The sequence below is a fragment of the Hetaerina americana genome, unplaced genomic scaffold, assembly GCF_022747635.1.
Source record: "Hetaerina americana unplaced genomic scaffold, ioHetAmer1.1.p SCAF_7, whole genome shotgun sequence".
In the NCBI taxonomy this organism is placed as follows: domain Eukaryota; kingdom Metazoa; phylum Arthropoda; class Insecta; order Odonata; family Calopterygidae; genus Hetaerina; species Hetaerina americana.
Genome location: NW_027287316.1, coordinates 32,376,812 through 32,404,672, shown reverse-complemented (window position 1 = coordinate 32,404,672; position 27,861 = coordinate 32,376,812). Strand labels below are relative to the sequence as shown.

The following is a 27,861-nucleotide window of genomic DNA, read 5'->3' as shown; positions in this document are numbered from 1 at the left end:
CAAAAACTATCGAGTTCGACAATCCATGTAAGTCGTAATTATACCGCAAGGGTCAAAATAATAATCGACAAAGCGTAACTTTCATTGTTTTCTCTCAAAATCAATGGCTCGCCCCTTGAAAAAAAAATTTGATGCAAAAGTTGTCCACATGTTGGAGGTGTATCAGGAGGTTTTCTTCATTATGCAATAGCTCAACATGAAATATTTTATTTTGCGACGACTTATTCATGCAGTTTCAAGAAATAATGTGAGGCTATTATCGAGAAACCGAGGTTTAACCGGGAGACTTAGAGATATTATTGCTAAAAACCCGAGTGGAAAAGTTTTTTGTCGATGAATACTCAGAATTCTCAACTAGCGACCTGAAACTTTAGCGCTCCGCTGGTTCACATAATCAATGCAATCACACCGATGAGTTAAGTGGCGTATCCTTATTTTATAATTGCTTCTAACCTATTCTTCTAGCATAATGTTATCATCGGTTCGGTTGGCGGCTGGAAAATGGGTAATGACTAAGGGTGATGATGGAATGTGATTCAAATAAATAATTTATTCTAAAGTAATGGCTTAATTTAAATTCGTAGCATTCATTCGAGATTGGTTAAAATATTTCCAAAGCAAATTAATCGATTTAAAAGCGACTAATTTACTTTGCACACGAACAAGGAAAGGGTCGGGTGAATGAAAAAGGATGTAGTTCAGTGAACATAAATCGCCGACTCAATCAATACTACGGGCCTTTATTGTTTTTCACCCCTCGAATTTAAGGAACGTTCCCAAAATCCTTCGCCCAAAGGCGTCAATTTCCGAACAACTGTCCAAAAAATGGAAATCGAAGAAGCTACGGTAACAGAAGAAGGAGGGGAAATAATGAGCGCTTCCTGTTTATATCTTTGGCGGTGGCGGATTTCCCCGCGCTCTCTGGAGCGCTGCTTTCAAACTGCCGGGCGCTCACCATCGTCATCGGCTCAGCGAAGCAAGGGAATGGATGAGTGAGTCGTTCTTCACGTCACTACTTCAGCTAACTCCCCCCCCCCACACCCATCTCTCCTCCGCGCCTCGTGCTCCTCCCTTCCGTCGCCCGGTAACCCCCTCCATCCTCTTTCCGCAGAGCCGGAAGCCTTGGCTCCCTTTATAAAGAACTCCGCGACACGTGCGTCGAAACATAGCCAGTGCCGTTGGCCCAGTCGACTCGTCTCTTTCCTCGGACCCACTCTACTCAGAGGGTGTAAAATCCTCCGACCTTACCTCTCTTGCTATCTTATCCCCAAGAGCGACTGAGAAGTGCAATCCCTCTGGAAAGTCAAGAGGGTTGGTTCATCCGGGAGAGTGATTACTCTTTAAACCACGATGGGGACTGCTTTTCCAGCCGGTCGGATCTCCTCCCAGTCTACTGCCACCACGCTGCTGCTGGCCCTAGTCCTTTGCAGCACGGTTACCCTGGCTCGCTTCGTGGCACCAAGGGACAATTCAGGTAGGAGAACTTCGCGATGTGGTTGTCTCATTCCAGTATGCTGAAGTGCTGAAAGTGTTGATAGGTTTGCTTATATGCTCGCTGTTTCTGAATCAAATGATATCTTGACCACTCGGAATTAAAAAAACCGAAAGACCCTAGGGATAATTGCGTCTCATGTCGGTGTTCGGGGAGAGTATTTTTCAGTTTGCGGCAGGTTGGGGATGGTGGGGATAGAAATCGTTTTTATAACTCCAGGAAACGCTTAGATTTTCCACCACTCAATTACGTAGTGCTACTTGTGCTAGGTAATTTGTATTTTGTTCATTTCCATTAAATAAAATCCTTATTTTTGACTAAAATTCCATTCAAGTCAAATGCAAATTTTGTTTCCGTTACTCGAAGGCGGTACGAATAGCTATCGAAATTGACTCAATGAAAGAATTTATCGTTCACGTAAGAATAAACTTATAAAAGTGCAAGTAATTACTTGTGAAACGAATGAGGTAAGTGCGTATACTTAATTAAAATGTCTCAGGTATCGCATTGTTTCTGCGGAATTCACGTAGGTCTCCCGATGTCTGTCTATTAGATTCCCACTGGATAATTTAAGTAATTATCCGAACAAATCTATGGCATTTTGATAAAAATTTATTATGCCATTAAATTGTCGCAGCAACGTGATATGTCAAACCAATTATTTTTTGGATGAATATATCATTTTTTACTCTTGGCGCGTGTGGAAAATGTTTAAAGTTGTGGTGGTGCGTAGCTTGATAAATTTTTAAGTCTCATTGGCCGTATTGAGTTACCAGTACTAATTTTCTTACGCTGAAGGCTGAATTTGTTTTTTTCGTTGGGGTCAAACAAAATAATTTCTTTTTGTGGTTAACTATAAAATTTCCCTTGCCGAAAATAGCATTTTTTCGTATTATTTCATTTCGCTTCTCCTCATTTACCTCGTACAATCCAAAATAGGTGCAAAACACGTTCGAAATTTAGTCGCAGAGAAATTTCTAATTTTAGGAGAATATACATGTAAAATTAAATATGTTTTAAGAGTGAATCTGGACATTTCTAAATTTTTAAAAAGAGAATATTCGTGTTCAATTCCTGAATATTTACTGCCATTTTTTATATTTTTCGTTTTTGTTACTACCGCCTTTAGAGTGTATTTTTTTAGTTTCCTCCATCACATCACTATGCTCCATAAGTTCCTTACGCCGTTTATTACTCGTTTTCGGAGAATACCGCAAACGCTCCCAGAAATTACTTACGGCACACACATATCGTTGCCGTTTCAATGACTGTTTAACGAACTAACAAGGCTATATTCAAGATACCATCAAGGGGGATCAAATGCTAGTGGGTTAATTGCTTTAATGAACGATACCTCTTGCTGTCCGTCCGAAACAGTCCGAAAAAAATTGGCTAGCCCATTTGACAAAAGGACCAATCTCAAAGGGTTGTAATCTTTTCTCGAAGAATGCATGTATATTTTTCAAATTTTTCTGTCTCTCAAACATTTAGCAAATTTCGGACGCTGCCGTCCACCCTCCGGATGTGTGCCTTTCTTTTCATATACGAGCACTTCCCGATCTGTGTGGCTAACTTCTGTTTTTCCCGTCGCGGAAAAGGTTGCTTTACGTGCCAATGGAATGGATTCCGAGTTCCGTGCGATTCCGAGATATTGTGCTACTTCGAAATTTGCATTTAAACTTTCGGCATGTTAAGGACGCGATGCAATTAGGCGATGCCTTAACCTTGCAGTCTTATTTTTGGGTGAGACATCGTGGGAAGACCTTCGCTTTTCCCAGGCGAGGGCGCCGCTTACCACATCTTCGATATGTCCCATCTCTAGAATGAAACTTCAATGGCGTTTTGTGCAAACTCTTAGGTATATCATTAACATTCCTGGTGTTTTCCATACTGCGAAAGAAATATTTCCGCAAATGCTCCTTCGGTCATCTTCTAATGGAATATTTCAATATATCCGATGATTACGTCAAATTTCTGGACGAATCGCCAGGTAGAAGAATCACTAAGAATGGTAATTTGCCGAACGTTGAGGACCACTTAACTCTCTAGACTTCTTTATTCTTAGGTAGTCCGAAATGAATTAATATTCTGTTAGCACTGCGTTTAACACATGGAGGGTGTGTTTCGAACCAAGTCAATTTTTACGAGATGGACAAACCAAAGTGACTGAAAATACTTTCGAATATTTAAGAGGACTGGTTACACTTATGGCGTTGAGCATTCTTCCGTTAAGTTATATGTCCGTGAATGAATTTTAGCTGAATTGGTATCGGTGAAGATTAATTTAAAATTGTACTTTTTCTCTTCATTTATAATATTTGTCCACAAGATTACCTGCAGATCGTGTGGGATGATTTTATCTTTTATAATGAAATGGACCTTTTCACTAGATTACACGGAATACGAAATATTACAGTGTTCATTTTCACATTTTTGCCAAACATTCATCGGGCCTACCGAATCGACGCTTAATTGGGCGGATTGGGGAAAGAAACCCGCCGCGTTATTCTGATTATGTGAATTTCTCAATCATTAGACTTCGTTTAATACTAAGAGGTCACCTCACCGCTCAAATCGACCTTACGGTTGATTACTCTAGTCGGTGGTTTCTCGATTTACATGAATGCGCCAAGTTGTGTATTCAGATTTTGGATCAGTTTTATAGTTTTGAAGTTTCACCATCAAAACTTGACCGCGAAACTCTTCCAAACATCGAGCTAAACTTTAAAAACCTCAATACTTAATCGTGTTTTCTTTGGAGCTTTCATGATACTGAATTTACATTGTCAATAAGAACTCAAAAATTCAAAAATACCAGTCTCGAATCGAACGTCCGCAAACGGAAAATGTACGCAAGTAAATACCATTAGTAACTCAAACACATTTCGTTGAGATGAGGTAATCGAATGCTTTAACATTTACAGACAAAATGAATGCATGCTAAATGATGGTTGCACAGATAATATTACACTCACTCTAAACGAACCGTCTTATTTAATTACAGCTATGGACAGAATACTTACGTGTGTACGAGTACACATAAAATGGCTCTTCGTTTTTGAATTTACTTCAGAGAATATGTCACAAATATGTACTTTGAATGGAAACATATATGAATTATAATGAAAAAGAAATGGTTTACAGTATGCCCATAAGGCCTGCATCTGTTTAAAAAGAGTCTTTGCTGCTCAATTCAGAAAGTGGTTTATTTACAAAAATAGAAAGTTTTCCAATTTATGTGCCCTTTCAGAGAAATACTTAGTTCGTTGTGATGTGGAGTCTTGGATCATGCATTAAATTTGTTTTAATCAATTGAAAAACATTTCATTCATGTCGGTCGGATTGAAATTCAGGTGCGTAGCCTAGGGGTCGAGGATATGAGTAAGGATTCCGTACTTTTGAAATCTTACAATTTTTAGAAAGATATTGGTACACAATTAGTGCAAGGTCAATTGTCCCAACACATTTTGCCGTGAGTATACCGCCTTCCCGTCGTACTTCTAGTATAAATATTGCGCAGAAATTTTATAAAGAAAGTTGTATAAGATGACATTAACTTTTCAGTGATGTGCAATGCACGAGACCAACTAGACCATATTATGCAGCGAAATGATAATGTCTTTAGAAATATTGACATATTCCTTTCGAGAGGCATGATGTATATTATTTTTTGTTTAGAAATGAACTTATAGTTCTGTAGAGCTTGTTCGGTTTGCAAAGTAATTACGGTTCAAATGATTTCACTCTCCCGTATAATGATACAGTATCCAGGTTCATTACTGCATCAAACCGGGTATATAATGAAGTTTTTTTCTCGACATGCATCGGAGTTATTTCATGAATAAATCAATTGCAGCGAAAAAAGAGGTTTTTACCTGTAATCAATTTCTCTGAGCAACATATCTTCCATAAACAGTTGTGTATTTACAGATAAAATTTGCTGTCTTACATCCTGTGCAGTGTGTACGAGCGTTTACATAATTATTTTGTATGAAGATGCACTACAGGGTTTATTCAAACAAATTCTCTCTGCGAAATACGGGATATCCCTAGGGAGTTTAATCCATCTCTGGAATTTTTATCAAGAGCTGGTGTCCGACTTACATGTAAGCCAAGAACCTATACATACATATCTGAAAGCGACGCCTCTTCGCTGGGAAATGCGTGTGGTCGAGAGTGCGGTAGAAGATTAGCGGTTAGTTGAGAGATAAAGCCAGAGAAAAGGCCGACTCCAAGCAAGAAGATAAAGAGGTTAGCCTAAGAGCTTCGCAATGGAAAGTCATAGTTCAAGGCCATCGAAGGCGTCAACAACAGGCTCCAACGTTGGATAAACCTTCCTCTGCCGGGATATCTTCAGTAACGGAATGGAAATCGGATATTTCAGTCGGGTTAAGGGGCGGTGTAAGAAAGAGTTGATGAGAAGCAAATGAATGTTCTTAAATAGGTCTAGGACAGTAGGCCCTTGAACCGTTAATACTTTTATTCCACTGTCACTGTACTCGATCATGTGTCCTATCATCACGTCGCAACGACCGTTGACATCATCCGGCAGCCTGAAAGTCGGCAATAAAAAGAGGCATCCATGAATTCATTACATCACAACTGTTGCATCAGAAATATCGCAGCATATCATTTGCGCATGAGTTCTCTATTTATCTTGTTCTGGATCAATTCAAATATTCATCGTGGAATTTCAAATAAACATCCATCAGTCTCAATTTTTTCAAAGATAACTCACCTTAACGCAGCTGGTCGTTCCTTATTTTTATATACTCGGGTTTTGTGTGGGTGAAATGCCATTGGTAACCACTATACGTTCCTTCTAGGAGAAACGCCTTATAGACGTTCGTCCATCGTTTACATTCGTGCTTACTATAGTTTCCACGTTTTTATCGCCTGAGTGATTAAACTAAAAAAAAACAATACACACAAATGTCGAGATGTTATTGACTCGAAAAAATGCATAAAAATTTATTTAACTCTTTCGGAATTCATCAGTAATTGAACATCCGACTGTTTAGTTCAACTTCATTCTGTATTCGATAAAAAAATAATCAAGCATTACTACATAATAATCAATATATTTGGTAATAGTAGTCGTTATTAGGGGGACGAAACAACAGCTAACCTCAGCTAGACGGGTAATGCGGTAGAGGTAAGATAGTCAGGAATTGAAGTAAGTGTGGAGAGAGAAACCCAGCGTCGGCAATAGCCCACTCTGAACGAAAGGTACCAAAGGGGTACCACTGTCTAACGCTCCTTCCGATGGACCGCGTTCTTCACTTATACTCTTCACATTGCACCACAGGGAGGGATCCGGATACCACTGAAGGAACTTGACACCGGTATTCGAACCCGGGACCTCGGGGTTGGAAGCCAGTACATTAGCCAACGCACCATCCCGAGCCCCATTGATGGGAGGGATTGATGAGAATAAATTTGTGCATGGTGTATACTTAATGCTTTGTATAGAACAGCCTTTTTATCGGTCGGCCCGACAATCAACTTCTCGTAGTAGTCTCGCCAGGTAATGTAATGAGGGACTAGAATTAATCCCTCTCAGTCAACATTGAGCTCATGCTATGTGTATTGTTCCAGGGCGTTAAGTCGTTGATGTAGTCGTTCATCTCATCATCGATGCTTCCAGCGATTCCCACTCTAGGCTTTCCGATCATCATGTGACGCTTTGCAATTGTTTATTCTGATTTTAACAAAACATGCAGCTTTCCTTTGGATCTTGTTTAGTTCTATGGTAAGCTCCCAAATTCTGGACCATTACTCAGTGTGGGTTGACACACAAGAAATATGCCTCAGCTTAACTTTTGCATGCGAGCATTTCCCAACTGTATTTTTTTTAAATTGAGCTTCCGGAGGTATTTCAAATCGCAATCCAACCCCGATCTTCAGGTTGCTAATTGAGTTTTATTTTGCTTATTAATAGCTACAGATCAATTTAAAGAAACATTGGCGTATTGATGTGTACGTGTATGTTCAGGGGACTTGCCGCCTCCCCCAATTTTAGCTGTCTACTTGTCTACGCAGGAAAACGCAGTTATGAATAAGTTATCGATTTGAATCTTTCCCAGAAGTTGGTCCTTAATTTAAGAGAAGTCACTGAGCTTGCTCACTCCTTTTTTATTGACCCCCTACAATCATGATGATACCAACTGGCTGATATAAGGCCCACTGTCCCAAAACACTTGTAATAACCTTATCCTTGTTCCTTTTCAATTCAATTCCCTATTTGGATATCACTTATTGTTAGTCTGCGACCTACGAATCCTGGTTCTACCAACAGCGTTCAATGTTTGATGGCTGATAAGTTTATAACTTGACCACTGTTTTCATTACATCAATGAAAGAGATCGGTGATTAGCGATCGAATTGTTCGCTTGAAACCATTAATTACCAATAATGAAAGAATACGAACTATGTCAATTACTTAGCATTTATAGAAAATCAATAATATTAGTGCAGAAAATTCGTTGAACAAAAGATTGGTGATCAGCTTAGGGTTTGTAGAACCGATGCCTTGTGGTGGAATCAGCGTCGGACTAATTTCCCTCCTTCGATTTAGATTTTGATATTAACAACTTCCTTTCCACTCCATATAGTTGGTGGGGTTTGCAGACTGGGGAGTGGACGCCGCGGTGAGTGTCGTTTAATCACCGAGTGCCCTTCCGCTCTGGCTGCCATTCGACGAACAAGCCGACAAGGGCAGCCCAACACAAATCATCCGAGGTGCGGCTTCAAGGGCAATATAGAAATAGTTTGCTGCGAGCCTCGTTCTGATTCGGGTAACCGGCAGTCGGGAGGCGTGCGATATAATCCGGGCAGCAGGGATCCCAACTTGGGCCAAAGGAAACCGTGGCTTCAGGGGGGTGGCGGAAGGCCCCAGTATGACAGCCAGTGGCTGCCGGGCACCAACAGGGGTGGAAGACCAACCACTACTCATCAATCCCAGACATCAGAAAGGAGGGCGGCTGCAGGTGAGCATTGATTTCCAGCTTGTCCTTCCAGTGGGAATGAAAGTGATTGTCACTCGATTAGATTCATGAAGCATTTTTAGAACTTCGAAAAACAATTCCAATGAAATCAGTTTTTATTAAATCATTTATTCAAAAACTAAAGAATAATGCATTTTATGAATCATAACTTCATTAGGATCGTTTAATTTCCTTTATTGAGTTAATTTGAACAGATTTTAATGGTGAAATAAGATTATTGGTATTCTACAGAAGGTTTTCAATTATCACATGCTCTACAATTGTGGAATGATATATTTCCCTGTCTCTCGTAACAAATCATGACCTAAAATCCTAGTCTACAATTACACCCTCTTCAATTCTGAATACTTCCTCCCTTCATTCCATCGAACATAACTATCCTATTCCTACCCCTTGTTCCTATGCTTGCATAACGTTCTCCCCTCTTGGCACCGTCTTTGGCATTGTATTGCCAATCTAAATCCTCTGTGTATATCTTTCCTGCTACCCTTAGATTCATCCCAACAATCTCCTCTCCCCCAACCCACTCACTGACTTGTTTGTTTTTCTTTGTATCCATTTCACCTTTTCCATCCTTCTCCTTAAGAATGAAAAAAATAAAATTTAAATGCAATTAAAATCATTAATTATTAATGTGGTATAATAAACATGTATGAAACAACAGTGAAATTAAAGAAATCTGATGCCTATCTTGGAATATTTTAGCTAAAGAAATTGCTTCCTTGATTAAATGCTTGGGTAATTATGAACATTGGAAAAATGAAGCCAAACAATTTTTAAATAGTAATTTTCTTTGTAGCATGCAGTAATTTACAAGAGGTACCCAGATATTGATATGTCTTGACTCCTCGCTGCAGTTCCAGCAAAGCTGTGTTGTCCCCTTTTATAATGCTTTACATTTTCAATTACGGTTTAAACTTAAGAATTTTGAGAAAATGTTGAGATTCAATTTTGTCTTTCAAAAAATAAATTTAAATTTGACACATTTTATGGGGGAGCAGTTAACGTTTTTGAGATGGTTTTTCTTTTAAAATAACACGGAATCCAGATTAAAAGATAATGATGACAACAGACATAACAGTGAATGAATAAATCATAAATTTTGGAGAGAGAAGATCAGCTTGGGTTTAGGAAGAGGATGTATATGCATGTCTGGGCAATAATGAGGCCACTAATAGGAAAGAACATCAAGTAAAACCGGGATTTATTTGATTTGTATGCTTCATGGATTTTGATAAAGAACGACAGAGTAAGATTTGATAAAAATGAGATAATGGAATTTAATGCTAATATTTCATGATTTATAATATTTTAAGGCATTGGCATTAATGAAAGTATATAGTTTATGTAAATTGAATTAAAGTAAAATAATGATCATGTGGATTTCATTAATTAAACACTGAGTTTAGTCCTCAAAAATAACTTTTCCTTTGAATTCATCCACTTAGTTGGATAATTTTCTCCCAAAAAGTAAAAACCCACAGATTTATAGAAAAAGCATTAAAACTGTTAATCTTCTAAATGAAATTGACTTGGTGAAATTTTAATTTATCCTTTATTTATGACTGTAAGTAACATAATTTCTTTTATTTCAGCTTGCCGTGTCTATTCAAGCCAATGTCCTAACAATGTCAGCCCCTACATAATTGATGGCACCGTTGCTGGCTTGGGTGAAATTCCTCACATGGTAAATATTTTTCATAGTTGACTTCTATTCTATTCAAAATTCTATAATTTCATATTTTGAATTGGTTCCAAAGATGAAAAATGTTCCAAACTGCGGTAAATGTTGTCATAATGTCTACTTATTACAAAATTTTCTAACTCATGATGTATCCATCATTTAAGAGGAACCTTATGATAATAGGTGGGTATATTTTGAAGGGTATTTAGTATTTCTTCGCCTATAAATTTTTGAGAGAGAAGACCAGATTGGATTTAGAAAGAGGAAGGATATGAATGCATGTTGCAATAGAAATAATGAGGCCACTAATGGAAAGAAACAAAAAGTACAACCAAGATCATGTTGAATGCTTCATGGATTTTGAGAAGGCATTGAACAGAGTAAACTTGAGCACAATTAATGAATATTTTTCAAAAAATAGGTGGACTAGGCTGGAGAGATAGACAACGTATCTGAAACCTATACATGTTCCAGACTGCTCTGTTGTGAGTGGTGAATGGAGAGTCAAATACAGAGATTGTAGGCGGTGCTATGCAGAGAAGTAAGACAAGGTCATCCATTATCACTGTTCTGTTTGTTATACATGTGGATAAAATGGTGAGGAAGGTATGCAAAGAGCTGGAGGCTGGAGTAAAAGGTGGGGAACTATTATAATCAATTACATTCGCAGATGATCAAGATTTAATTAGGCAGTCAACCAAATGTTTACAGCCATTGCATAGCACATTTCAGATCCAGAGTGATACGTATGGGATGAGAGTTAATCATGAGAAAGTAAAGGAAATAAGATTCTCAAGAAATAGGAAGGCTAAGATAAGCATAAAAGTTTTGACATATGAACATGTAAACAGTTTGCCTATTTGGAATTTTTTGTTTTGCATGAGGATGAGCAGAGTGGTTGGGACATTACAAGGAGTATTGCATTAGGTAAAGAAGCATTTACAAAGGGGCGGGAGTTGATAGCAGACACCTTCAATAGAGATGTTAAGAAAATACTAGTGGAAAGTTTAATACAAATTGTAGTAATATATAATTCAGGAACTTGGTCATTGAGTCAGGAAGATAAGAGTAGATTGGAGGCCTTAGAGATGTGGGTTGGGAGAAGAATGGAAAAAATAAAATGGACAGAAACGAAAATAAATGATAAAGTGATGTGTCGTAAAGGAGAGGTGATGGCTGCTGGGAGAAATTTGAATAAAGAAGGAAAACTGTTTGCAGGAGATACTGAGAGGCATGGAATACTGAAGACAGTGATAGAGGGGAGAATGCTGGGAAGTGAAGATAGAGGGAGGAAAAGAACAGACATTTTAGATAAAAGTAAGGGAAATAGAAAGTATGCACAGCTACAGAATGAGTTATTTTAATATGGAGTTTGAGGATGTACCATTATAGTGAGTGCTTAAGACTGCATTAGTGTGTGCTCCCAGGGTCCATTACATACCCTAAGCCAGTGGACTACTACTTGTAATAGTATAAGTCTTCATTCAATTCCTTAGTTCTCAGTATATTGAATTGCATTAATTCCTAAGAAATATAGCATGCTGTGACCATGAGCTAGTAGCTCGAATTAGATTTAAATAAAGATTTCATCAGATTAATCATAAAATTATTACTTTAAATGGTTTTCATATTCTTATTGATAATATCCTTAAGAAAATCAATTTTCCCAGGGTGTTTACGAGTATCTTAAAAAAACTGCATGTTAAAGTAGAGGATCTCGATTTTGAGGCTTTAATTTCAATTTTTATATTTTTAGGCTGCATTAGGCTATAATGAAAATGTCATGGGACAGAAAAGTTTAAAATGGGACTGTGGTGGATCACTCATCAGTGACAGATACGTTATGACTGCTGCTCACTGCACCAGAATGGTGAATGGGTAAGTGTGACACTCTGAAACTAATTTATATTTTATATATCCTAAAATTGAACTGTGATATAAAAGGAATTGGCGCATTGTCCAGATTTAAACCATCTACAACAAATGTTTACATAGAATGGTAAAGTTGAAGATACTAGACTCCCGGGAAATTCAATTTAATCTGTGATGATAAACAGTTTTTTTCAGGATTGCAGTTAGTTTCTTTAAATCATAAGTGTTACATATTTATGCATTTCTGTTCATATTTTCCCCTTTTCATAGGTTCCTTTTTAGTTGAAAATGCTATTTTTGGCAGTGTACAATGGGAGGAGTTCAAATTCTTTGACAGAAGTATATGTATTGGCAAAGGTTATAGCTTTACCTCATTTTGGAATTTTTGGGCCTTGAATTCGATTCCCCATTAAATAGTCTTAGGAAGAATTGAACTTTGGACTTTTCATTCTTCGAATTCTCCCAATACTGGTTTTTGGTCGTGTCTATTTTGGGGTCGTTAAGAATTGCGAGACACTAATAGTGTGGTCAGCCATATCCAAGTGTCAAAGTATAAGGACCTCCAACAAGTTTGCTGATTTTAGAGAGATAGCAGTTTTTCATGTTATAGCACATGGCATAAAATCTAGTAAATATGAATATATCATATGAACTCATATATCATGACCTTTCGGTTGAATCTAGTTGTGCACTGTATAGTATTTAATGTCACAAATATAGGCTGGCCTCCTCTGTAGAGACAAAGAAGAAGGACAAGTCCTAAGGAGGTGGTTACTTCCAAATTCACATTCAAGAAGTAATCAAAATATATGCTATCTAAAACACCCATTAGGTTCAATGGAGGGACTGTTACATGTTTAGCATTTCATGAGAGCGTATTTCCCAAAAAAAAGCTGAACCTATGATTCACAGTATACCTACTGGATTGAGTCTTATATAAGGTGTAAAAACAAGCAATCATGGACTTTTCTCACCTATTTGTTGTCTAAGATCAAATTTAACACATGTTAACTTCATAACAGATGTGGAAAAAGACTCATAAGAATAGTGACTCCATTCATGTGAGCTACCATTCTCTTAATCAAACAAATGTTTCAATAAAGACTGCCCATTTCACTTTTTTGGATGATTTTTCAAACTAAACCTTCAGACAAATAATTATATACTTTGGGGAACCTTAAAAATTTCCATAAAGTCGTCTTGTTTCTTTCCGGTGGATTTCTTCCTTATGGCACTAAATAGTGCACATCATGACTAAGGATTGATAAGTATGCATGAATGATGGCATCCATAATTATCAATAAAATATTAACAAAGATTTACCAATGTATTTTATATTGGCAGTTATAAGTACATACTGCGGAACTTTTACTTGCATGAATTCAACATGACAAAAAAGATCTTCAGTGAGTTAAAGTGAAGAGAAGATTTAAAATTTTACTTGTTTTTTTTGCAATATATATTTTATCTAATTAATTTTCTTGCTTATATTTTTTCAGGGCCCCTGTTGTGGTGCGGCTAGGAGATCAAGATCTTGTAAGAGATGATGAAGGAGCCACACCCATTGACTTTGCAATTGAGAAGGTTAGAAAATCTAATACAATATGTGAATTCTTTTTGCTTAAAATCTTGAGCTAAATGCTTGAGCATCATAAAGTAATGACATTTAATCTTCAACTTATTCCAAATAAAAGTTTGTATGAATTAATCGATTGATTAAAACTCCTTTGTGTATCAAAGGCAATTAGTTTCAAGAAATTATGCTCCTTCAATATCACCATATTGAGGACATATTTTGTATTTTGATGGCTTGCAGAGACACAGGTGATTTCAAGTTCTCATCACATTTAAGTGAAAGTCTAGAAATGGTTTCAGAGTGAAATTCTTTTTATATTCATGTCTCATATAATTTTATTTCCTCACAAAATATTTGTTGAAAAATAGATTTGAACTGATATGATATTTTGAGAGCATCTTTTGTATCAGTCATTCCCTTGTGTACTGACATGGTTACTTACATGTGAGAAAAAGGAAAATGTAACAAAGTCATTTTTTTTCCAGATTGAAATGCACCCTTCATACTCATCTAATACTAGCTACAACGACATTGCTCTCCTGCGTTTGGAGAGGTCAGTCAACTTCTCGCAGTTCATTTGCCCAGCATGCCTCTACATGGGAGAAGCCTCTAGTGTCAGGAGAAGGGGCAATTTTGATATTGCTGATCGTATTAACCTGGAGAATGGGGAGGATACCAGTGCAGATTCTTTCCAACAAGATTCACCTGCTTCGTCAGATTATGAGTTGAGCAATCGTTTGTTGTGGAATGGGGAGGAAGTTGGGCCAAGGTTAAATAATGAGGATGATTTGCGAGACAAAAACCTTTTTGTCTCAGGATGGGGAGCAACCAGTTTTCGTGAGTATTAATTTTATGAGAATAAATCTCAGACAACTGATTCATATATTTGAAAATTAGTTCAATTTTGACAGTGTCTCTGTAAACAGAGATTGCACAATAATGTACAATGATAGCAAGTTCATGTATGAAACATCAATTCACCTATTTCCAATTTTTTGCCAATATGCTTACCATCATATATAAAACTGACTGATCACATTATTAGTTGAAGTTTATTACATAATTATAGAAGCTGAATAACAGAATTCCATATCAGAATTCTATACCAGAAAAGTCGATGTAAGCTAATTTGTCAGAAAATAGTTACAAGAAAATGTCACCACATGCTTACAACATGTTATGATAGAATTAAAATCTTGGGTATCTACTGTGTATTGTAAATACTTCTATTGATAAACTTATATAATGTTTAAAAGATAAGAATATTTTCAGATTTGTCCAGTATAGCTCTGTTTGGTACAATAGTTTTATGTGCAGTTGATATTCTTATTCTTTATATATTTCAAATGTTGTCCCTGTGAAACTTATTTATTTTCATACTTTTTTCAGCTGGTGGTGATCGAAGCCCAGTGCTATTGATGGCCAAGATTGAGCCATTCTCCTCTGGTGAATGTAATGCTAGTCTCTTTGAAGCCATTGGGCGGTCCATTCCTCTAATTCCCAGAGGAATCTTCCCAGATGTCCAGGTGTGCGCAGGAGACAAAAATGGAAAGAAAGATACTTGTGTGGTATGTACATGCTCAAGGTGTATAGGCTTACTATATGTCGGCTCTGATTTTTGGTTTACTATATATTATTCACTTTCCAAAGTTAAATATCCCTGATTAATGTCCAAAACAAGCTTTAGCTGCATATCAAAGCATTTCATAATAGTCAATACAATGTTGTGGACCTATCCAGAAACTTTTTAAAGTCTAGGTTGTTTCAGGTATCCATTTTATTAAAATTACTTCTCATTATGCTGAAATTTGGTTTTTCTATTACTAATACCTATATGTTATCCATTATTTGGCACATCAAGTGGTAGTCACCTACCAATTATCATGAATTTTGTAGCATATCATCTGTCTTTATGAGACATTTTTCTAATAATTCACAGCTTAATTTAAAATCAACCAATTCAACAAATAATGGCCATATACATGTATATCGAAGGACACTACCATTTAAAGAACTTTGGTTTTGTTCATCAAAATTTTATTATTTTTAAATATCATAGTTGATGATTGGTTATTGAGAAATAATTGAACTCTTGCAAACTTTGCATTTATACTGTAGTAATACAATTAAAGGAGTCTGTATCACGTATTTATACTCCTAAGAGAATTGAAATAAAAAGTTGGCTCTTAGAAGTCACTCCCAATTCATAGGATGTATTCTGCAATATGTATTTATTTCAAGAAATGGTTTCTGAGCATTATTTCAAAAGTAATTCCTTGTGGAGATATTGTAAAATTTAGTTTTTCCGAAAATGATGTTGCAATGGATACTCATTTTTTTTATTTTTTCCATGCATAACCTACTCATTCCATCGTGTTTGTTTTTCATTCCTTCTCCCACCATCACTTCTTTGTCCCATTCTCTCTTTTCCCACCCTCCTTTAATATGACAGTCATGTGACATACACCTGTGCCTCGTGGATATCTGTGGACAGTATCAAAAGTACTTCAATAACACACAGAGAAGCTTGAAAGCAAGGTGGAAAAATAAGAGGCAATACTGAATGGGATAGGGGTGAATTTTATTTCAGAAAGCAAACTTGTATGTCCCTTATCTGTTCATTTTTTAATAATATAATTAAATGATATCTTTAAAAAGACAAAGAGATTCAGTTTTCATAGATGTTTTCCGAGGGAAATTTTTCTTTACGTCCTTCACAGAATACACAATATGAAATTAGCTGTGACTTTCATGTTTCCTGTATTTATATTGGAATTGGATATTCCTTGAAAATTCTATCATCAGATTTATGTTATTTCATACATTTTGATGTTGGAAGGATCAAATCAATATTGTTTTAAGATAATCAGGTTAATGACAAAACAAGTTACTTTATAAAAATGAAAGGAATATTCAATGTTAAACTTTTGTGATTTATTTATCAAATATATTTTTAATCATTAGCAACTATGGTTTTCAGGGTGATTCTGGTGGTCCACTCCAGTTTAAAAGTAAGGAATCATCAAGCCTTCTGACTGTGGTCGGCATAACATCCTTTGGCAGTAAATGTGGACAAAGTCTTCCAGGTGTATATACAAGGGTGTCTTCCTACCTAGATTGGATTGAACAGAAAGTCTGGCCACAGGGTCCACCATCTTGACTAGACCAGCAGACTGGAGGCACGCCATCAACGCCAGTTTCTGTAGGCAGTATGAGTGCACCCATGAAAATGCATCCTTTGTTCCCTAAGAAAACTCCACATTTCCACCAAGTCTACAGGCCCCCGAAACTTTATCACCCATCAATCAATGACCATACAAAACACAACCGCCAAGTGCCTACTCAGCAGGGGGACTTTGTGTTCCCAGATTCTTATACACAACGCGATCACCCTGTGCATCCTAAGCAGTCAGGAGACTTTGTTTTTCCAGGCCTTTCAGGGAAAAGGACTTCAAATTCCTGGAACAATTTCATGAGATACACTTTTTGAGAAAGGGTGGATTTCACTGCGTCTCACAAAAATGGACCAAATAAATGAGTTTTCCACATCAATGTGTGGAGCATAAAAATGTGCCAATATTTCTTCAAGGAAATTCCTCTAATTAGAGGAATATAAAAAAAAAGTTATATGCGATGAAGAAGTAAATGATGAGCACCACTGATTGCTTGACTTGCTTGGTAAAGAAGCAATATTTTTTTTGTAAATAGACATTTGAGTTTGTATACATAAAGCAAGTTGCTGTCTTGATTTCTACTACTCTACTGGTATTACTTCCTATTTAAGAATCATTACCATTAAAATTAAAATTCAGTAATGTGGAAGCCAAAGAAAAAAATTTTTAATGATACATGCGTACTTTAACAAGCATAATGTGACCATGGAAACTGTCTTGGCAAGAAAAGTAATGTGGTTAATTGTAGTTAGGTTCTAATGAAACTGTATTGTTTTAAAGAACCTTACTGTCATTTGTGGTATATGCATCCATTGTATTGTTATCCATTTTTGTAGCTCTGGTGGTGGTCAATAGAGCAGAAAAGAAAATCTCTCTTACTGCACTCAGTTCATTCAAGTGAATGGTAAAATAAAGCTAAGCAATATCAAGAATTTTGTACTGAAATATTCTAAATTTTGATGTATTGGTCACATAACCATTCAATTTCTCTATACTCCGGATCAAGATCTTGTTAATGCACTGTTAAAAAACAACAATCATGCAGTTCAGACTTCATAATTCATGTAACAATTGTGTTATTTTTGCTATATGTATTTAGCCAAAGTATTGATTAGCTTTTTTTTAACACATTTATGTTCTTTAATCACAGTTTACTCCATTTACATTGATTCCATTTTATAACTTCTCTCTGTGATGCGATGGGTAATCATTTAGCCATAAGTGACCATCCATGACAAATTATTTTTTTTTCAATGTGATAAATAAGGTACCTGGAAAGTGAAAAAATTGCCGTGGAAGGCTGAATGTATCGCATTCATCAAACCACGCAAATATTTATTTTGCATATTATTTATTTATATTACTTAATTGTGATGTGTAAAAATTTTCTAAAAAATAAACGCAACCAATTAAAAGCACCTTTGAAATAACATTTTCTGAATTCAGAAGAAAATTGGTCTAAAATAGCAAGATAACAGCATCAGCTTTCATATGAAAGTCAGAAGAACAAATTCACTAGTAAGCAATTTTCAAAGGGGAGATATGGGAGTAAATGAAATTACACAAAATTACAGAACAAATAAATAAATTATATTTTTGGAAAAATTTTATTCGTCAGGGGAATACGTCAATTTTAATACATACATTGGTCAACATTGAAGCTGGAAAATACTATTAGAGGCGAAATAGTCCAGTGTACGATATGCAAGGTTGTGGCATCATATAAAGTTGGATGGCCAAAGCCATCAGGATACTTTTGGAAGCAAATTCAAAACTGCTTAGCCATGAAAACTAAATGTTTATCTAAGTAATATTTTTCTTAAATGGAAAATCATTATAGTTTCAGAAGATACAGAATTGTTACAACCTCTTGTTCAACAACCATCCAATATTATGTAGTTCAGAAGATTAATTACAGATTCGGCAATACATATGGAGGGAAATGCAAAAATGCATGCTTTAGAGTGCAACCGGAGAAGAACGAGGCTGAAATAGCGGCTAAAAATCGGGATTTTCGAAGATTCCTAACCGGCGCGCATAACATACTAGGAGGTATCTTCGTGGATAGTTCCACTTGACTCCTACTCCTGGTGCCACGGGGAAATTTCCTCATACCACTCCACCACCGGTCGCTGGCGGGCAGCCGTCGATGGCTATTGGTCAGTTGGTCAAGTAGGCGGACCCACGGGCCTCCTCATGGAAACTGCCCAATCATAATTTTTTTCAAGTTCCCGGGGTGGTAACTGGGAAGTACCATCAGATTGGCCGATTCCCTTTTCCCTCTGCATTCAACTCCTCCTCCCAGGTTTTTGTCGGCCAATGAGGTCCCGCCAGGGCGTGAGCGGAGAGGAATTTCCCGCGGTACCAGGAGCTGGAGTCAAGAGGGACAATCTACGAGGGTACCTCCTAGGATATTATGCGCGCCGGGTAGGATCTCCGGATATTCGAAATTGAAGGGTACTCACGGTTACCCTCTGACCTCGTAATGTTGGCGTATTGCTTTGTAATTAATTACCCCCGATTTAGAGTTTATTCTTCTCTAACTAGTAGTATTTGGCATTAATTTAAATATCAATGTCAAATAAGAGCAATAATCCATGAAACACAATATGAAAACTATAATTACCATTAGTCAGCTTTGTTTAACGTCTAAAATGATGTAGTTGTTCCTTCGCAGAGGGACGAAATATTTCATGAACGTAACAAATTGGGGGTTAGCATTTAAAAAAACGATAATTATTTAAAATGAGTAGTAACTAGTTTTTTAACGTGACTATTCATTCTTCTTCGACTTGAAATGACTGATTTTGACACTAGGTCACTCGAAAACGAACGTTTAAAAGTCGCAAAGTGGTAAAGAAATATTTGTTCTAACATTGTATATAACATAAAAATAATTTTTTCATAAAAATATTCCTCATTTCTGAAAAAAATGTTGCTCAAAAGCGTAAACAACCTTGCAAAATAATATTGGTCCTTTAGATGCAAAATTATGAATTTTACGTCTACTTCATTATGAACATTACAAGTTTATACGAGTAATATTTATCTGAAATGGTCCATTTAAGTATTTTCTGGCGATACAGTATGGTAGCAATCGAGAATAGTTTTAACAATATTTAACCGTATAATACGTATCCTGTTACTAATTTATAAAGAATAACAATAATTGTGTAGTTCAGAAGAATAATTACTGATTCGGCGGCAAATATTAAGGGGAAATGCTCGAGAGTGCAACCGGAGAGTTGAAATAGCGACTAAAAATCGGGATTTTCGAAGATTCCTAACCGGCGCGCATAACATACTAGGAGGTATCTTCGTGGATAGTTCCACTTGACTCCTACTCCTGATACCACGGGGAAATTTCCTCACACCATTCCACCACCGGTCGCTGGCGGGCATTCGTCGATGGCTATTGGTTAGTTGGTCAAGTAGGCGGATCCACGAGGCTCCTCATGGAAAATGCCCAATCATAATTTTTTTCAAGTTCTCGGGGTGGTAACTGGGAAGTACCATCGGGTTGGCTGATGCCCTTTTCCCTCTGCCTTCAACTCCTCCTCCCAGGTTTTTGTCGGCCAATGAGGTTCCGCTAGGGCGTGAGCAAAGGGGAATTTCCCGCGGTACCAGGAGCTGAAGTCAAGAGGGACAATCTACGAGGGTACCTCCTAGTATGCTATGCGCGCCGGGTAGGAGTCTTCGGCAATCCAATTTTCGGGCTCGTTGCTTCGAGATCCGTCGGGTTTTTTGTACCGCGAAATTTGAAACTCGGTAATGTCGCTTGTATTGCCACCTCCTCTGGAATGTACCGAGCGCATTACGCCAAACCAACTCGGATATGCCTTTCGCTTTTTAAATTAACCTGATTTCAGATTTCCGGATTGTCGAACATTAAATTTCACTTAATTAGAATTTCATATGTTGGTTGTTATCAAATTTCTCTGGCTCATCAGAGTGCTATGGGGCAGAGTTTAGTGTTCATTGTACTTTTTCAAACCATAGATTAATCTTCCAATGAATAATAGCAATCATAAGGCAATATGATTAATTTTCCTTGTAATAGTAATAATTTTTATTTTGGCTGGATTTTGCACCGAGATTTTAATTCTATTACTTTATTTGAAATCGTTTTAGTGTATTTTGGAGACAATGCTGCATCCCAACATATAAATTCTTTAACTTAGTCTACAATTATGTATTTTTTTAAGCTGTGCATTAGATATCTGAAGAATTTCAGACTTACGTTTTCGAGAATTCGTTTGTTTAATGCTATGGTTTTGGAACATGATTTAGCTGGATATAACTTTTTTTACGATATGATCCAATTTTATTATGGATATAGCTGTGTTTTGGAATACCGTCGTTTCATTCTCTTATATGTATTTTGGTACCCCTTGAAATGGATGATACTATGCTTGACGTACTTTCCTTGCCATTTGTATTTGTACATTACCACAGTGATGAACAATAAACATGTCAAAGGGGAATTCCCAAATAAGACAGAGAATTGAATACCAGTCTACTTACTCACTGGATGATTAAATAAATTTGGAATTAACCTCTTTTTACAATCTGTATTCCCATTAATTGCATCTTTAAGTTGATTGTCATGTTTAATTTTTCCTTAATTCGAAAACTGCATCTACATACAAAGTAGCCTCACTCTTATTCAATATTAGGAATACATAACATAGCGAATTATTTTGCTCCAGACAAATATTTATTCATCAATCATGAACTTCAAGTAAACATTTAAAAAGGAAACTATGTATGCTGCCTTAGACAAGAAATATTTAAATATATTTTTTACTTAATGCCTTTATTTCCAGATTGTAATTACAAATAGCCATTCCAATAAAGCAATACTTTCTTGTGCTTTACATTGGCAGTTAAATTATACAACCCTCTCCTCTTCATAGCATGAACCTACAGGTTTTATACAATCTGCATATGTATATTTATGCAATGTTTTGAGACAAATTTTTCATTACCTCAGCCAATTACCTGGGAATCCATTCAGGGCAAGAAATCCTTTTAGTAAAACTTCTGGCGTTTTATAGAAGCTAGGACCTAAATGCTTTACATTCCTGAAAGATATCAAATGAAAGTTCCCCACTAAGGAGAAATCCCCCCCAACTTAATCTTGTCCAAATATTTTATGAGAACACTGAACCATCCCTGCACATTTGATGTTAATTATCTGAAAATTAACTTTACAAGTAGTTCTCGCACAAAAATTGGATGCATGAAGCAAATCTTGTCAAGTCTGGCATATATCCAAAACTTCACGGGCCTTCCACATCCAAATTTGAGTTTGAGAAATGAAAACAGGGAATTCAGGGGTTATAAAATTTCAGGTAACCAATTGACATATTATTTAGCAACTCGAATGTTGCTGGACAGATTTTATTAACAAGCATGTTAGATAAATAAATAAATAAATATATATATATATATATATATATATATATATATATATATATATATATATATATATATATATATATATATATATATACACACACACACACACACACACCAAATAAACCACTTATGCCTCAAAAATTTGCATTCCTCTATATAAACCCACAGTCATTTAGCAAATTTATTCTACTTTAATAGGCTACATACAGTGGAAGAAAACAGTTTTAAAAAAAAGATAATTTAGTCTGAAAACATGCTACAGATGTAATTACGCAATGAGCATACAATTTTAGTTCCATACTTTTATTAATGTTGCCTTTATCAAAAATTAATTATTAAGGAACTGCAACCATGATTTTTTAATGGCCTCCATGTGCGATTTTTATAAAATTTAAAAATTTCAAGTCATACATGAAAGAATTTCAATTTGTATAAACTAACAGCAGTGAACGAGAATAACTTTTAAGGTTTTCTTTTATTGAAAAAGACTACCATTAATGCAGAGATATAACATTAAAATTACTGAATAATACCATATGTAATTGAAGAATACTAAAAAGTTAAGAGCCATTGTATGTCTAACTATATAACAGGTATTGAGGTATGTTGTGTATGGGAAATTACATACTGATTACACACATACTAGATCCAGTCATAAATATAAAGATGACTTAGAACCTTTTTACTTTAATAAGAACACAATAATAAAATATTTACACGAGGAGATGCATTAGGGGTCCATCCAGTGATAAGCAAAATTGTCAACGCAGATGGGGAACCTACAGAAAATTCAGGAAAGATACTATTAAGGACGCAAACTTCCACTCATTCCTTTAAGTCCTTCAATAAAAAAGGTCTTTCCCACATGAGAAGATTTAGGTTAGGTTAAGCAGGCAGGTGACTAGATGAATTAAGGTAACTTTCCCTTCTGGTTATAAGGGCACAATGAGTAGGTGATGGATGAATACATGGAGGGAACTCCTCTGGATCTCCAAAATGAGGGAGGGATGGGAAAATCCAAAACCTAGAAAAAAAATCTTAAATTTGACACGATTAGTCATTATCTATATTTAACATCTGGGAATTCTCCAAAGAATATTCTCCTCCCACTGATTTCTCTTATCTCCAGTCAAAATCTTGTCTCTTCTCTCACCCATATCCTAGGTGGTTTTTATTATATATATAATCCCCCATCCCCTCTACATATATCACATCGCTCACTGACCACTTAAGTTGACACAATTCTTCTTGCATAAGATGTCCTCCACATAAAAGGATGGCCATACTCCATTTGTTTGAATTTTTCAGCAAGCCATTGATCAAATACTAAGCCAATTTTTGGGTAAATAGTGGATACGTGAATGGTAGCTACTTCATTATTTTTCATCTTATGTGTCCAGAATCACACCCAACTTACAGACTTAGCAAATGATTGCTCACCAAAACATGAGAGAGAAGTTTAAGAGGACAAAGTAACAGAGTTAAATGTTCTGCAAAATGCCTGTGAAAACCTTTAAACTTAATACCAGAAAAATGATAAGGGAGAATAGTCCATCCAATACTTGGAAATTATGAAAATTAAATAAATACTAGAGAAGCTACAGTATTTATCTTCTGAAGCTAATTTTACCTCTGGATTGAATAATAATGAGTTATTAATTTGGAAAATGAAAGTTTTTCACAATTATTATAAATAAATGGGATTTTCACAAAGATTCAATTATGTATTAAGACAGCTATTCACATTATCCTGGGTAATTAATATTTTAAAATGTTATTAACTAAAAAAAAGTACAACTTTGTATATAACTTTCTTATGTCATGCAATTAGTCAGACTAAAGTAGAGGCAATTATAATGGACCAATTCACATTAAAGATGAAAAATATTAACATTTGAAGGAAATGCCAAAATTGGTAGAAAATATAATACAATATAACAACGTTAGCAATTGTTCCAGTGATCAACAAATTATATTGCAATGATATATGCACAAGATTTAGGGAAAGGGTTTGATGGTGCTCTGGCAGCTCCAATCACATCGGACCTACCTTGAGAAAAACCAATACATGCTGTGGGGCTGAAGAGAAACTCTTGTACCTGAGAAGGATTTTGTTGCAAGTAAAAATATAAAAATATTAATTTCTCATTAAACACTGGGAAAAACTTCTGCTATCTTCACACTATTTTTTAAAAACCTTGAATAGTTAACATTTATATTATTTTTAACACTAAGACCTAAGACTAAGATCAATATCATACGAAAGAATCTACATATGAAAGTCCAACACTATATTGAGAGACAGTAATATGCACAAACCATACTATCAAACAAATGCATTGTTTATTTTAGGTTCCTACCTACAATAAACCTTTACAGTTCATGAGTTATTGCACACACGTGCATCCACATTAATCTCCAAGATACTAGATAGGTTTTACAGCAGGTAAGTAGTTATGTTCTACTGGTATTATGATAGAAGTTAGGAAAATTTCATGGACCACTGAGAGTTTGAAGGAGGTATCGCGGTGGAAAATGACACCTCCTAACAATTAACAAAGTTTATTGTGCTCAGCAAATTACAGCCTTGAATGAGGCGATCAAACAGTAATTATTCAGTAAATATTCAGCCGTGCGGTGGCGAAGCCAGAAAAGATAGCAGCGTCCTTTGGTTGACCACGATGGCGGCGCGCGTGACGGTCCAGAGCCAGTCTGAGAGAGAGTGTGACCAAGTGTGGCTCTGGCGGCATGGTGGCGCCCTGGCGGTGGACCCTGGTGGCGAACGCCGGGAGCCAAAACACTTGCCGGCGAAGGTGCGTTCGCAATGGCGCTCAATGATGATTCAAGGGTTGAGCCGCCACAGAGTTAAAGATTTAAAAATTCAATTAACAAACATTGAATGCATTTGGCTTGCATGTATGCCTACCAGTAATCACTTATTATACACCTCATCTAACTCAAAACAGCTTTTACACCAAATACAAAAAATTATCTCAAGAAAAGGAAAATGTTTTACATTACATGCTATAACATTTTAGGAAAGAAGTATCAAGTATGTAATTGGTGTAATAATTTCATTTTCATTTGTAGTCAAAATTTATCAAGAACAGAGGGATATGAAAGTTTTTCCAAATTCAAAAAAATTAGCTCAGTCATAGAAAATGACATTGAATTTCTAGAGCTAGTTCATAATAGAATGCAAAAACATTGCTCATGAAAATCTTTCAAACACAACCCAGGCTTGTTTGATGTGCAGCATCTTTGAGCTACAGAAGTTATCCACATGTGTTCTCTTCTAAAGGAGGACCATGATAATTTTATAGATTTTTTGGTGAATTTCTCAGTTTCAGGCCCTAAAAATATAAGACTTGAAAATGAAATTAAAAATCGTTAATTTTTTGGCTTTAATTTGCAAATCACTGATCACAACAGTGAATGCAACACTGAGTACAAGTAATTTCAGGATTGATCAGACTTAGCTGCATGACAGCATACATTCAAATCCTTTTATCTTAGTACACACAGAAAAATGAGGTAACAAGACACTACCAATTTGAAAATTAATGGCGAGGGACCATATAGTATTTTGATGCTCTTATGAGCATTCTACCTCTACATTACATAAGTATTAACCAAATCAATCAGGAAATTGAATCCTTCAAGTACCCTTCGTATGAGCCCAGCATATGAGGACTACTGTGAAGCCTTGTACAAAGGGGACTATTTTATTTTCAAGTCTATTATGTGGAAATTCTCCATCAAGGCAAGGTCAAGACATCTCTAGCAACGGTTGGCTATCAAGCAGAGAGACTTCAACAGGCGTCAATGATTTGTGTATTATCAAGACGGGCAATGCAGTTAAAGTGTTGAGGATAACGTGGCCACCTAACGGAAAATTTCTGTTAATTTCCTCCGACTTTTTAAGGTGTCGCAGTACAGCCATAGATGACAGCCAACAAGAATCAAGGTGCAAGTAAACATGTCAAATGTTTGAATTCAAGTAAGAATACATGGCATAGTGTTTTTTCTTCTGACTTTCAGACTTCACCATTTGCCTTTTTTTCAGTTCACCTCATGGCGATTGGAGTGAGACTAGTATAGTGTGTCTTATGGAGCATGTTTTCGAAGAAGACTTCTGTGTATGCCTTCACAGTAGTCCTCTTCATATATGCCTTCAGAGTAGTCCTCTTCATATATGCCTTCAGAGTAGTCCTCTTCATATATGCCTTCAGAGTAGTCCTCTTCATATATGCCTTCAGAGTAGTCCTCTTCATATATGCCTTCAGAGTAGTCCTCTTCATATATGCCTTCAGAGTAGTCCTCTTCATATATGCCTTCAGAGTAGTCCTCTTCATATATGCCTTCAGAGTAGTCCTCTTCATATATGCCTTCAGAGTAGTCCTCTTCATATATGCCTTCAGAGTAGTCCTCTTCATATATGCCTTCAGAGTAGTCCTCTTCATATATGCCTTCAGAGTAGTCCTCTTCTGTTGTATATGTGTAATCAAGTTGCTGTTGTTTTGTACAAGGTTGGTAACATTGTCTCTTTTGGGCTGGCTTGAGCGATGTTTGTATGTGTTTGCTTTTGTTTTTGTAGAATAAAAGTAGGAAGTCGTTTTTTTAAACGTCACTTCCGGCCCCACGTTAAGTTGAACATGTCGTCTCAATAATTGCTAAAGATCCTAAATCCTGTTTCGTCACCACGCTGCAAGAAGATCACAACAGGTTATGGGCCCAGAATGTGGAAATAGGAGTGTGAGATCAGTTTGCATGAGATAATTAGGTTCAATTAAACTGATTCCGGCCTTGTAGTCAACCGAGCTGTACTCGTAAATTGTTGCCTCGTGTTTGGATGACAAGTACAATGGAATCAAATGTCATCAACAACATCACGTACGGAGGTTCATTGCCTCAAATTGATAAATTGCGAGGATCGGTGAATTACGAGCAGTGGAAAATGGACGTGGAAATGTACTTGCTTCACGAAGACCTTTGGGACTACGTGGAGAGTGAAGTAGCAATGGACGCGTCAGCTCATGAACGAAAGCAGTCACAGCGAGCAAGGGCGAAAATATATTTGCTACTAGAACAAGGACCGAAAATGGAAGTCATGGAGTGCAAGACGGCCAAAGGTATGTGGGACAAGCTGCAGCACACCTATGAAGATAAGGGTGTGAACAGGCATGTCGCCCTTATAGACCAGCTGTTCGACATCAATTTGGGAACGTGCACAAATATGGAGGACTATGTTCAACGTTTCACAACAGTCGATGCGAAACTAAAAAGCATTGGCAAGAAGATTGACGACGAGCTGCTCGCGGTTTTGATGCTGCGGGGCCTGACGGTTGAGTACAGACCGTTTCGAATGGCTCTAGAGAATACAGTCACAGGGGTCATCAAGTCTGACCTAGTGAAGCAGAGGCTACTGCAGGAAGGGTACAAACGGGCCACAGATTCCAAGGAGCAGCAGGTTGTATTCTATGCCAAGCGGAACCAGAGGCATCAGGGAGAGTGCTCATCGTCCTCGGAGCAGAGTTCGAGTACGTCCGGGGCCAGAGGTAAGCAGAACAAGAAGTCCACCTTCGATCCGAGAAAGGCCAGGTGCTTTAAGTGCGGAGTGATCGGGCACATCAAGA

At 36.6% G+C, this 27,861-nt stretch overlaps 1 protein-coding gene across 1 annotated transcript; it reads left to right on the top strand.

Moving 5' to 3' along the window:
- The first annotated feature begins 1,180 nt into the window (after positions 1–1,180).
- On the top strand, positions 1,181–18,222 carry LOC139696670 (serine protease persephone-like). The gene is made up of 8 exons (XM_071595485.1): positions 1,181–1,474; positions 8,107–8,481; positions 10,095–10,186; positions 11,940–12,061; positions 13,555–13,639; positions 14,117–14,468; positions 15,021–15,199; positions 16,612–18,222. Exons 1-8 carry the CDS (start codon positions 1,351–1,353, stop codon positions 16,789–16,791), a joined length of 1,509 nt encoding a protein of 502 aa, XP_071451586.1. The 5' UTR covers positions 1,181–1,350; the 3' UTR covers positions 16,792–18,222.
- Positions 18,223–27,861: the final 9,639 nt, after the last annotated feature.